Source organism: Rhinopithecus roxellana, chromosome 2, assembly GCF_007565055.1.
Source record: "Rhinopithecus roxellana isolate Shanxi Qingling chromosome 2, ASM756505v1, whole genome shotgun sequence".
NCBI classification, from domain to species: Eukaryota; Metazoa; Chordata; class Mammalia; order Primates; family Cercopithecidae; genus Rhinopithecus; species Rhinopithecus roxellana.
Genome location: NC_044550.1, coordinates 49,154,262 through 49,167,696, shown reverse-complemented (window position 1 = coordinate 49,167,696; position 13,435 = coordinate 49,154,262). Strand labels below are relative to the sequence as shown.

General features: G+C 37.9%; 1 protein-coding gene across 7 annotated transcripts in view; it reads right to left on the bottom strand.

Annotated features, from left to right (window-relative positions):
* Positions 1-3,002: 3,002 nt before the first annotated feature.
* MAPK10 (mitogen-activated protein kinase 10) overlaps positions 3,003-13,435 on the bottom strand; it is a 358,682-nt gene continuing 348,249 nt past the window's right edge. For 4 of the 7 annotated variants that reach the window (XM_030921036.1, XM_010370610.2, XM_010370612.2 and 1 more), the window contains one exon: positions 3,003-3,899. In XM_030921036.1, the coding sequence (XP_030776896.1) occupies positions 3,757-3,899 (143 nt within the window). In that variant the 3' untranslated portion in view covers positions 3,003-3,756. Of the gene's footprint in view, positions 3,905-13,435 lie in introns of all 7 variants that reach the window. The other 3 variants (XM_010370614.2, XM_010370613.1, XM_030921026.1) reach the window with 3 other exon arrangements.

Below are 13,435 nucleotides of genomic sequence, written 5' to 3'. Positions count from 1 at the left end.
TTAAGAGATTCAAATCGAAATAGATTTTGTATAATTTAGGTTTTGCAATGAATATCGAAATTTTTTTTAAAATCAGGTTTTCTTATTTTCTTTCCTTGACAGGACATAAAAGGTTTTATGTATTTTTATCTATTTTTCACTGGTTCCATTTGCTAAGGCCAACTTCCGGTTTTACCAGTCAGCTGCTATCAGTGTCTTTACATAATATTTTTCTGATAACAGATTGAAAAAGCTATCGAGCTTCTTGGCCCTGAATTAAATAGCCTACTCCAATTGGTGGGAATTGGCCAGGCTCTGGCCCAACTGTGGGGTACATTCCTACAAAACCCAGTCATCAGATTCTTGAAGATGAAAGATTATTATCAGTTTTTATTCCACAAGAAGAAATTCCGGTGTAAGGCTAGAGTATTCCTATTTAAAATTGAACACGCTGACCCATAAAACACATATAAAAATAATAAAGACATATTAATAGTAAAGTGGTGGTGGTTTTGCCAAACTCTTGCAGCAGCTTAATTCTCCCCGCGCATGAATACACAGCCATCCTTCCTACAAAACACTGCAAAAGATTTTATTAACAATCACTGCCAGCCAACTGCCCTAAAGAAGTGATGGAAGGTTAGGCTCCTCAGAGTGCCAACTTCATGTTCCAAAATGAGGCCCAACCCCGGTAGGACCTTCACTTTTTTCAGGAATATTGTCCAGGTGACTTGACACTTGCCTACCTGAAAAGTTGGGATGTTCTTGGGAAATAACAGGTGACTAAGAAATATTTGGGGTATGTGTGTGTGTGTGTGTGTGTGTGTGTGTGTGTGTGTGTGTGTGTTAACAAGACAGATAAGTGAATGCAGAACATACTATATTCTGTGAATGTGATAATATCATCACCTCCTAGAGATATTATAGGAAAGCAGACCTTGTGGGAAAAGGACTGGAGGGCTTTTACAGTGGTGATTATCTTTGTTGTTCCATCATCTGCATTGATGTAACCACCTAATAAAATTGATCCTGCAAAAATACTGGGGGCCAAATCCTTACCTCTATTTGTAAATGATACTTATATTCGAGGAATTTGTTCCATTTTTCTCTTGTCCATAAGGGAAATCTGGCTAAAGCTAATCAGCTCCCAAGAGCCATGCACAGAAGACGTAAGACTAATTGACCTTTGGGAAGGTTCTAACAGCGGGGAAGGGGCCCTGTCTAGTTCTTGCCTGGTTTAATCTAAGGGAGAAATTCACCATTTCTGCAGATGCGAGAGATAGCCTGTCAAGCACTTTGAAGATGCTGGCTGGAGACTTCCTTCTGTGTTGTGATGTCATCTTGGGGCTGATGAAATGCCCCTTGAGACTCTCTTCAAAGCAGCTTCCTGCACTCTGCACTTAATCCCATGTGGCATAAGGCAAAGGAGGGGGGAGGCCACAGATATATCAAGAGAAAAGTACAGAGAAAGAAAATGAGTAAAGAATTAGAGATACAGAGAGGAGAAGTGTTTTTTGTTTCTGTTTTTGTTTTTTTTGGGGGGGGGTTTTGGGGGGGCAAAAAAAGGAATATGACTGAAAGAAAAGAGAGGGAGCTCATGTGACTGAGGAGGCATTTTTAACAATCAGGTTGTCTGCAATATTAACCCAAAATGGTAGCAAAATAGAGAAAATGGGCCATTTTTATTCCAGGGGACAAGCTGCACAAAGGAATTTTCTTCTCTTTAGTTTGAGCAAATGGCCGCATGTACCGAATCCAACTGTGTGAAACAATCTCAGAGTGGCGGCGCCACTGGCATGGCAATGGTGCGGGTGGGTGCAGCTCCCTGTGGACTCTATCGCTTGAAGAGAGAAGGAAAGTTCCCTATCATGATATTTAAGGCAGTTTTCAGAGCACTGGCATTCTTGTTTGCTCTGTGTTGGGGGTATTCTATTTACCAGTCAGCTCACACTCATCAACCACCCACTTCCTGTCTTTCACTTCTTCAGGTGAAATATCACCACTTTGGTGAGCACCAACATGGTCAGAGTGCAAATAACTGTGATGGATACTTCGAAGTGAATAAGAAGGGAAGCCTGAACCGATTATTGCTGAGATCACCTTGGTATTGCCTTGTATATCACCAAGATGTTTCACAGTGCCTCCTTAAGTGCTCAGGAAAGCACTTTCATTTAATTTAAGCTAAATTCAGGAGATTTTGCTAAACATTGACATTAATGCTTCATGGCTTTTAAGACAAACTCATATTGCTAGAACTATTTGGCAGCAGTAAATTTATGGGCAGAGTTATTGCTCTTACATCTACTGCAGTACAAAACTCAGATGATCAGCCCTTCTTCGATTGCTCATACTTATGAAAATAAATAAATAAACATGAAACATTAGCCACATTAAAGAGTCGGGGAAACTCCTGAGGAATAACAATGTCTCTGGAGATGTTTTAAAATGCTAACCTGAGACTCACACTGTGCTTTGGGGATTTTATTCTTATTGATTTTTTTTTTTTTTTTTAATTTCAGAAGAGGAAAGTGATATTATTTCTCAAAACAAAACTTTGGTAGAGTATGAACCAGGGAAGCAGCCCACACATGGAAAACATAATCCACAACCTGAAAGTAGTGTAGGCAGGCTCATTTTTTTGTTGAAGGAATTCACACGGAGGCAATTCTGCTCAGTTCCAGAGAGAGATTCTTATCATCAAAAGCGCACGCAATAACCTTGCTTCACCACCTGCCACTTTCTCCAGTGGCCTCTTGTTGTGACCAGTAATTGAGAAATGACAAATGGGAATAGGGCCAAATCTCTAAAATAGGGACACCAGTGTCTCTTAGTATCTGGGTAATAACCTCCTTTTAGTCTTAGTCCACAACGCACTCTCCAGTCTCTCCTACTCTTCACTGTCACAGAAAAGTCTCAGCTTTTATTCACACCTGCCTCCTAAAGGCCAAACCATTTTGTGCCTGAAAACTACTACCCACTCCCCCCACACTTTACATAAGTATCACATATGTTCTTTCTACAAATTGGTGTACAGGTGCCATTTAATCCAGTCAAATTTGGAAGCTACATCTTCAAGGGTCTGAGAGAGCTCACTCCCTCCATATATTCCCCCTTTACATGTTTTCTTATAAGACATACAGTTTAATTAATTAACAAACTAAACAGCTTATATACTGGCAATATATTACAGATGGGTTTATGTCAGAGTAATAGATCACATGAAACGGACCATGTGGTACCCCAGTGCATGAAGTCTTGGTAGAGCCCTGAGGACACTGACAGTAGCATCTCTAAGTAAGTAGTGCTGTATGAATACAGACACATGCGGATCTGTATCTACATCCATCTGACTAGGCCAAGGAGCAGGTAGATGCAAGATAGAGACACACACATGCTGGATGGGGCCACTGCACACCTTGTCATGCCATTTAAAAGGGCAGTTACAGGTTGCTGGTTTTGCAGCCATTAAAATTACACTTTATGGAAAAGGCTTCTCTAATTGTGTCTGATTTGCTTTCTGTAGTAAGCATCAGTGGAAGAAGACCAAAGCAAGAGCAACTAGAAGTTAAATATACATTTGAGCTCAGCTGCAATACAGAACTCTGGGGAAGAAGCAGGCTGAAAGATTGATTTAATTTTAGGCTTGGATTCCCTCCCTTGCTGCTTTCTTGATGTTGTGTGTCTGCATTTGTGAGTGTGCATGAGTGTCTGTGTGTGTGTGTGTGTTCCATCACATCATCTCCTGAAGAACGCTGGGTTTCGCAGGCAGGCGGCTAGTCACCTGCAACAACCCAGGGGTCCTGCCGAAGCTTCCAGGCTGCTGTCAGTGTCAGATGCCAGGGTCTGGTCGGTGGACATGGAGGAGATGTCATTGACAGACGAGGATGGAGGGAGACTCTCACTGCTGTTCACTGCTGCACCTGTGCTAAGAAAATGAAGACCAACATGACTCAATCTAGAACCAGACCCATCTCAATGCCATTCAGGATTCAGGGATGGGCAAATACAATAGGGGATGTCCAGTCCATCAATCACTTGGCAAGCCTTTATAGAGCAGCTGACACAGGGGAGCATATTAAATGGTGACAATCAAGACATAGCAATAAAAAGTCCCTCATCACAAGTTATTAACAGGCTAGTGCAGTAGTTATCAAACCTCACTCTATATTTGAAATCACCTGTAACACTTTCTATTAAAAAAACACTAATATCTGGTCACATTGCCTCCCCTGCTCCCACTGCACTGCATATATTTTAATATAATTGGCCTTGGGTGAGGCCAAGGCATTTGCTTTTTTTTTTTAATTATTATTATTTTTATTTTGAGACGGAATCTCGCTCTGTTGCCCAGGCTGGAATGCAGTGGCACGATCTCGGCTCACTGCAACCTCCGCCTCCTGGGTTCAAGCGATCCTCCTGCCTCAGCCTCCCGAGTAGCTAGGACTACAGGCACACGCCACCATGCCCAGCTAATTTTTGTACTTTTAGTAGACACCAGGTTTCACCACGTTGGCCAGAATGCTCTCGATCTCTTGACCTCGTGATCCGCCCACCTTGGCCTCCCAAAGCGCTGGGATTACAGGTGTGAGCCACTGTACCCGGCCGGCATTTGCATTTTTTAAAATCTCCTCAGAGACTGTATTCAGTCAAGCATTGAAAACCTCTGGCTTGAGACGGGCGGATCACGAGGTCAGGAGATCGAGACCATCCTGGCTAACATGGTGAAACCCCGTCTCTACTAAAAATACAAAAACTAGCCGGGCGAGATGGCGGGCGCCTGTAGTCTCAGCTACTCGGGAGGCTGAGGCAGGAGAATGGCGTAAACCCGGGAGGCGGAGCTTGCAGTGAGCTGAGATCCGGCCACTGCACTCCAGTCCGGGTGACAGAGCGAGACTCCGCCTCAAAAAAAAAAAAAAAAAAAAAGAAAACCTCTGGCTTATGGAGGAAACAAATAAACAAAACCCCTTAATGGAGTCATCTAAGCCTGGTTATTTTTAATGCAGGGAGCTTTTAAAACAAACGCATGCAAGTGTCCTATCCAAGAAATAGGAGCTGAAGTGAAGTTCAGAAATCTGAATTACTTAGGGACCACATCTCTAGAGAAAGGAAGGTATATGAAGTAAATACTATTATGTCATCATTAATGACATCAAACTTAAAATGCATATAGAAAAGCCAGTAGGACATAAGTAGGACTCTTGATGAAAGTTACAAAAAAAAAAAAAAAATAGGAGAAGGCTTAGCACACCTTTTGCTTATGAGCTTACTCTCCAGCAGCCGTGCTTACCTGGAATCTCCCTATAAGAACTCTGAATTACTAATTTAGATTAACTTGAAAAAAATTATTTATGTGTTATGCGGGACTATAAGGTTGAAACTCTGAGAAGAAACTTGCCCATGGTAATCACTCAGTAAAGGAGAGCTGAGTTGCCAGTAGCTTTGAGATCAACAGAAGAAAGATGAACCAAAGGCATTGTGCAATATAATTAAACCACAGCGCCCTGGAAACAATCCATTTCCTTTTTTTCCTTGTATATTTTTTATGCACCTAAGCAATGTGAGTGGTAACATACTTGTTTTGTGAAATAGCTCGCTATTAAAAATCTGTAGTATAATCTCCTAATCAAATAAGAGATGAGGAATTCTCACTAAAATTACATCTGATTTGAGCAAATATAGTGTGCAAGATCTATCTGGTGAAAAATAATAAATCCAAAGTCAGTTATAATAGTGTTATCACATAGACCTAATAAATCAGAAAGACAAAATAAAACTAAGTTAAGGTAGGGGAGGGGTTAACATAATCTTCTTTGTTCCTGGAGTAGACATTTCTTGCCTGTGAAAAAAGTGTGATGAAAATGTATCAGTTATCTAGAGAGGACACAAACACCTAAACTAAGACAGATCACCTGCATCATCCATGTATTTTTACATTGTATTTGTTGACTATAAATATATTGATGTATTCTATGGGAAATGTGAAAAAAATATAGGAAATAAAGATAATGATATGCACCGATCTTCAAATAAATGGTAAGAACTCTTAAACTTTTCATATATTTCTTCGTGGTCATTCTTTTTGCCTGGAAGTTTCCCTGGTCGTGATCCTTTAATATGTATTTTTTTGGGATCCTGATATTTTTATATATGGAAAAGTTTATGAATTTTTCATGTTCTTTAAACTCCTACAAATACCCATCCTTTCTGATCTTAAATGTCTCTAGAAAAGATTTTTAAAGTCCTCTCGTTATTGTCTTTCTGTAAATAATTACTCTCACTATCAGGACAACGTATAATGTAAAGTTAAAATATTCCATAATATTCCAACTTTGAATGGCTTCAATTTATTCCAACTCTACTTAATTATATCCCCTATAGCTATGATACAGAGCTGGGTCATTTCCCCTCATGATAAGATTTTATCTCCTAGCAGACAGCCCTTGGTTCCCTTACATTGCCCAAATGCCGTGCTCTGTTTTTTCCCTCCTGATTCTGGATTAAATTATACCAACAGCCTTCCTATTCTTTCATAAGTTGCTAATAATTTAGTGTCACTATGATGGACTCCTCAGAATTCTCCTCCATTTATCCACATCCTTATTAAAAGGTAGAAATTAAAACTGGACACAGACCTCTATTATAAAGGCCTGTTCAATTGTGAGCCCAGCAGAGGGAAATTGCTTTTTTTTTTTTTTTTTTAATATTTGTCTCCTGGATGATATATCCCTAGACCATGGATGTCTTTCAAATCACGGTGCTACAGCTTAATTTAGTTTTGACTTGAGGTGTAAAATGATGTTCATATATTTTTTGTAACAGTCTTATTAATATATAATCCACATATATAATTAATAAATTTAATTTTTATGATTCAGTGTTTAGTATATTCATGACATTGTGCAGCCATCACCACAATCCATTTTGCAGCATTTCATCATCCCTAAAGAAAACCCTGCACTCCATTCCTCACCTACCCTCTAGCTCTAGGCAATGACTGATACACTTTTTGCCTCTATAAAATAGCCTGTTCTGAACATTTCACGTAAATGGAAACATACCATATGTGATCATTTATGACTGACCACTTTCACAGAGTAGAATGTTTTAAGGTTTATCCATGCTGTGACATGTATCTGTATTTCATATCTTTGTATGGCTGCATAATATTCCATTGTATGGATATATCACATTTTGTTTATTTATTAGTTGATAGGCATTTGATGGATATTTAGGTTGGTTCAACTTTTGGCTATTATGAATAATGCTGTTATGAACATTCATGCACGAGTTTTGTATGGACATGTGTTCATTTCTCTTGGGCGTATACCTATAAACGGAATTGCTGGGGCATAGAGTAATTCTAGGTTTAACACTTGAGGAACTGAGAAACTGTTTTCTAAAGTGGGTGCACCATTTACATTACTACCAGCGGTGTATGAGGATTCCAATTTCTCTACATCCTCACCAATACTTATTACCTGTCTTTTTATCTATCTAGCCATCCTAGTGTGCATGAAATGGTATATCATTGTGGTTTGATTTGCATTTGCCTGATGGCTAATGATGTTGAATATATTTTTCATGTGCTTGTCAGCCATTAGTATATCTTCTTTGGAGAAAGTTTACTCAGCTCCTTTGGCCATTTTTTAATTGCTTTATTTTCTTTTTATTATTGACTTGTAAGCTCCTTCCTTCTTTACCTTCCTTCCTTCTTTCTTTTTTAAAAAATTATTATTATTTCTTTAAAGACAGGGTCTCACTCAGTCACCCAGCCTTCAGCACAGTGGCATGGTCATGGTTCACTGTATCCTCTAACTCCAGGGCTCAGGCAATTCTCCTGCCTCAGTTTCCCAAGTAGCTAGCACTACCGGCACATACCACTACACCTGGATAATTTTTTAAAAAAGGGTTTTTTTGTAGAGACAGGAGTTTGCCATGTTGCCCAGGCTGGTCTCAAGCTCCTGGCCTCACGTGATCTTCTGATTTCTGTCTCCCAAAATGCTGAGTCTACAGGCATGAGCCACTGTGACAGGCCTGTAAGAGCTCTTTATATAATCTGGGTACAAGTTACTTAATCAGATATATATTTTCAAATGTTTTTCCTCTATGCTATGGTTTGTCTTTCCATTTTCTTGAAAGTGTCTTTTGAAGCACTAATGTTTTTAATTTTTATGAAATTGGATTTATCTATCTTTTCTTTTATCACTTGTGTTTTCGTGTCATATCTAGAAAACCATTTTCTAACCCAAGATTATAAAAATTTACTCCTGTGTTTTTGCCTAAGATTTTTATAATTTTAGACCTTATACTTAAGCCTATGATTCATTTTTAGCTCATTTTTGTATATGATATGAGGCAGGGGTCTACCTTCATTATTTTGCATGAATCATTCTTATCCAATCATCCCAACACCATTTATTGAAAAGGCTAGCCTCTGTCCATGTCTTGCCATCCTTTTCAAAAATCAATTCGTCATAAATGTAGGTATTTATTCCTGGACTCTCAATTTGATTCCCTTGATCTATTTGTGTATCTTCATGCAAGTAGCACTCTGTCTTGGATATTGTTGCTTTGTAGTAAGTTTTGAAATCAGAACATGTAAATCTCCCAGCTGTGTTGTTTTTCAAGGTTATTTTGGATATTCTGCATCCTTTGCATTTCCACACAAATTTTAAGATGGGCTTGTCGATTTCTGCAAAAAAGACAGCTATGATTTCGATAGGTATTGGCTTAATCTGTACATCAATTTGGGGAGTATCTGTCATCACCTTGACAATATTAAATGTTCTAATCCACGAACAATGAAATGTCTTTCCAGTTATTAGGTCTCTTTAATTTCTTTCAACAATGTTTTGTAGTTTTCAGAGTACAAAGCTTGCACTTCTTTTGCTAAATTTATTCCTAAATATATATTTCTTGATGCTATCCTAAATGGAAATGTTTTATGTTCATTGCTAATGTGTAGAAATACAATTATACTTAGGATTTATTTGAATAAGAAGTTTCAGTGTCAGGGGATTGGATGTTAAAAACAGATCAAATGAATATATATATATAATGAATGTTGTAATTAACCAGAATGCCAGTAGAACCAGGAGGATTTTTGATAGCATGCTTTATTATGAGAAAATAACCAGCTTGAAAGTTTTAAAATAAAATTGTGGCATAATACAGACCAAAAAGTGTTTTTAAGTATCTTTAATAATAATCTTGGTCTTCTCTTGAGATAGGTTTTTTCCCCTATCCTGGCTGGAGTTGATTATGTAGACACGTTCTTATTGTCACAATGAAAGTTCAGTAATGATTCAAATAAGGGTGAGATAAGGCTTAGCTGAAATAAGGCTCCCTTATAGGAAAACAATTTGATGTTTACAAATAAACACAAACCATGGCCGGGCGCGGTGGCTCAAGCCTGTAATCCCAGCACTTTGGGAGGCCGAGACGGGTGGATCACGAGGTCAGGAGATCGAGACCATCCTGGCTAACATGGTGAAACCCCGTCTCTACTAAAAAATACAAAAAAAAAAAAAAACTAGCCGGGCGAGGTGGCAGGCGCCTGTAGTCCCAGCCACTCGGGAGGCTGAGGCAGGAGAATGGCATGAACCCGGGAGGCGGAGCTTGCAGTGAGCTGAGATCCGGCAACTGCACTCCAGCCTGGGTGGCAGAGTCAGACTCCGTCTCAAAAACAAAAAAACAAAACAAAAAAAAAACCACACAAACCCACAACAATGGCAGCTAGAGAAATTAAACAAAGAGCACTAAGGAAATTTCCCCAGCAGCAAAACACAAATTCATATCTATGAATAATATTGAATGAATGTAGCAAAAGTCAGAGTAGCTTTTAATAAGCTCTTTATAAACAGGGGATCATACTGCAGGCTATGCTTATAAAACACACAGCACTCCTACTGCACTTATTTTCAAAATCAGCATATTTTCAGCACACTTCTGGAATATTCTGAATGTTATGCCATACCAGTCAGTCCTTTATTATGTGTAGTTTTGTTATAGATTACCTCAAGTATATATTTCCCCTGCTTCTTTTTACTTTTTTCATTATACTTCTTTGTTTCTCCTGTCTTCCACAGTGTCTACTGCTGAGTAGTAGCACAGAGTAAGTACTCGAGTTAACAAAACAGTGTTGAGTATCTTTTACGTGTACTCTTCTAGACAGGTTCTGTGAGGAAAAGCAAGTTCCTTCTTGCTTTCGAACTAGTGAAACTGTTAAGCTATTTTTGGCCAAAGGAAATCATTTTGTTGCCATTGTCTTTCTTCTCCTTTTGTTCATCAGCTGGTTCTCTCTAATTCCTATCTTCCGTGTTGGAATGGTCCTGCCCTCTAGTTTATCAATGTTGAATGGAAATTATAATTAGTGTTCAACTACTCAAAGTTCAGAATCTATCAAAGTCTTTATCAGCTGTATTTCTAGGGTTCCATAGACTATTGCTTCTGATTTTATATGGCACAAATTCATTAAGACAGGTCATCAGTACTTCCTTTGTGAAAATTCCCGTGACATCTGCTTGTTTCATGGGAATGGTTCCTTGCTATACAGTGTGATGGTGGGAGAAAAATGCTCACTGTCTATGGTGTGCTGGAGCTGGCTTTCAGTGGCTTCTTAGAACCAATTATTAACATGTCTTTCCAACTCTGCACCCATTGATGTTACATTGTTGCTTAAAATTGGTCACAGTGAGAATATTTATACCACAGAAATTGTTAAGTGCTACTCGTTGATTCTTTTTTTTAAATATAGTTGTTAAATGTTAATCTTAAGTGCTACTCCTCGATTCTTTTTTTAAATAGAGTTGTTAAATGTTAACCAGTCCACCACTATTAGATGAAAACTATTTGCTTCTGTATGCCTCCCTCTATTACGCTGTAATAAATGCCTCCTTGCCTGCAGCCACTTCTGGCTTTACTGGATGATCCATTCAAGTCTATTTTCATGTAGGCAATAAACAGGACTTGTAAACCATAAACCCAAAACAAATATAAGGGACAAGACATGGGCCTTGGCTTTAAGTTGTTAAATTACTGCCAAGCAGTTTGCGAAAATATCTTAAACAGAATTGAACTGAATTGAATCTGATCATAGTGTTCAGTTGTCCAATGTGATAAATATCTCTTCTTTCTGTATTACTTAAGAGAAAACAGTAGAGATATACATTTTCAAAAATGTTTTGCCATCAATAAAGCATTACAAATTTTGTCAATAAAAATGGCATTAAAAGGAACCAAAAATGCCAATAGGGTTGCAAATGAGGAATATTAGCTACCTTCAACTTTACCTAAAAAATCAAATTTCATAGAAAGAAGTAACATGTGCTAAAGAAAATTTCTCAGCTAGGAGTTATTTAACCAAAAAAACATTGTTGGGGGGAAAATGTTGTTCCACTTTTTTTTTAAAGGAAATGATTTTCCTGATACCCCCCACTGCCAACAACAGAAAAAAATATATGGTAGACACAGAATGAGAAAAAGCACAAGAATGAAAAAAATAGTGCCTTTTTTATCTACATGATCTTGAGCCACAATTTGTCTGGGCCTGAGATTTTTAAATAAAAAGTAAATAAAATTAATGGACTAGATTAGTGACCCTAAGACATATTCCCATGGTGGGGAATGTGGTCCACATTGGGGAGGGAACGGTTGCATATTAAAATCACCCGGAAGCTTTATCTTTGACTTAGAGATTTTGGAAAATCTCTGCCCATCCTGATGTTCAGCATCCTCATCTTAGTGAGTCATTGTTAGTTTTGGGAGCTTTACTTCTCCGGGGGAAGAGGGCTGGTGAACAAACTGAGCATTGGTGAATCAGATGCTCTCCTATTGTTCTAGCTCTAACATCCTATAACAAATGCTTTTAGAAGAAAATTAATTCTATTCATGGACTGCTAGTCCCTCAACAATTGTTACAGATCAATTCAGGAAGCAAGTAGCTATGCCATCCTTGAAAATAAATTACTATGCAAGTGAAATCAGATAACAGAAGAGAGTACAATTATTTATTTAGAAATGTATCTGAAGTTTAAATATATCTCTTATTGACATACAACAATTCCATCAATATATTTAAAACCTATAAATTATTCTGCAAATGCACATTTAACTTCCTATTTACATTTTAAAAGCATCACCTAACACGAGTGTCCCTATTAGAAGCATTTGGCCCCTGAGATACTGTTTTAACTTATTCCCTTGCTGCAGAATTCCCAGTATTGCCATGACTGAATACTAACAGAGTCTATGTTATAAAAATACTTTACCCTAGCTATTTTCAAAATAAAATATGCTACATGAACATTAATGAAAAAAAGCTGAATATAATGAACAATGCAAAAAAGCTGACTTTTCAAACTTTTTTTAGTAATTGCTTTTTCTTTCCAGCGTGGTTTATTACACACACACAAACGCAGACACACAGTGGTGCGCCAATAAAAATTTAACAATTGGCTCTGCAGGGGGCAACAAAAACACCCTGATTTGTAGGGTCTGCCAATTTTCATGTTGCAAATCCTCCGTGGCTGATTTCATGCTGCCAACACACCAACAATAAATGCATAGTTGGGAAGAGAGGTACAGAATTGGCCGTCATGAGTTGGTAGAGTCAGCGCCAGCACATGGCTGCCCCAGAGCCTCTCCATCATGCACATAAATATGTCATACAGAAATGCATCGTATAATGTGCAGTATATATATGATTTCTCACAAAAGAGAAAGTCATACTACGTGACTTATAACGAAGTCATGAATATTGTTCCTAGATTGAATCCACAATCATTTTAACTACAAATTCGTTAAGCCAGTCAACTATAGTTTAGGGCAATAATTTTTCATTGTTAAGGCAGTTGGAATGGTTAAAAAGTGGCTTAGCCTTCTCATTCAAGTAGAGTCTAAGTTGCATATTTTAGAATTAATCATTAACACACTAAGCAGGCCTGCAAAAAATTCATGAATATGTATTTCCCAAAATGAATAAATCAAACACCTGAAAACTGCAAACCTTCATGTGAAGCATGAAAAAATGCCAATAGCAAGAATTTATATACTTGATGCTTGGCCTGTTTATCTTCATGGAGATTAATAGAGCAAATAAATATTTATAATAATGGTGTTAGAACATGCTGAATAGTGTACTGTATTAAAGTTACATGATCTTGTCTTGAATTTTGTGTTTGGAATAGTACCAAGAAATATTCTGAGGGAGAAATTGAGTGGCAATTTTCAAATTAATAAATATTTATTGAGCTACTACCGTGTGCAAGGCACAGCACCCAGGCACTACATGGGACACAAAGATAAATGCATACAGTCTTCTCAATGAAATTACAATCAATAAGGGATATAAGACAAGAGGTCAAATATTTAACATACAGGAACTAGTAGGATCTATAGAAATGAAAGATCCTATTCTTTGGGAAGATATAAAAGGTCTTTTGGGGTACGGTGGTAT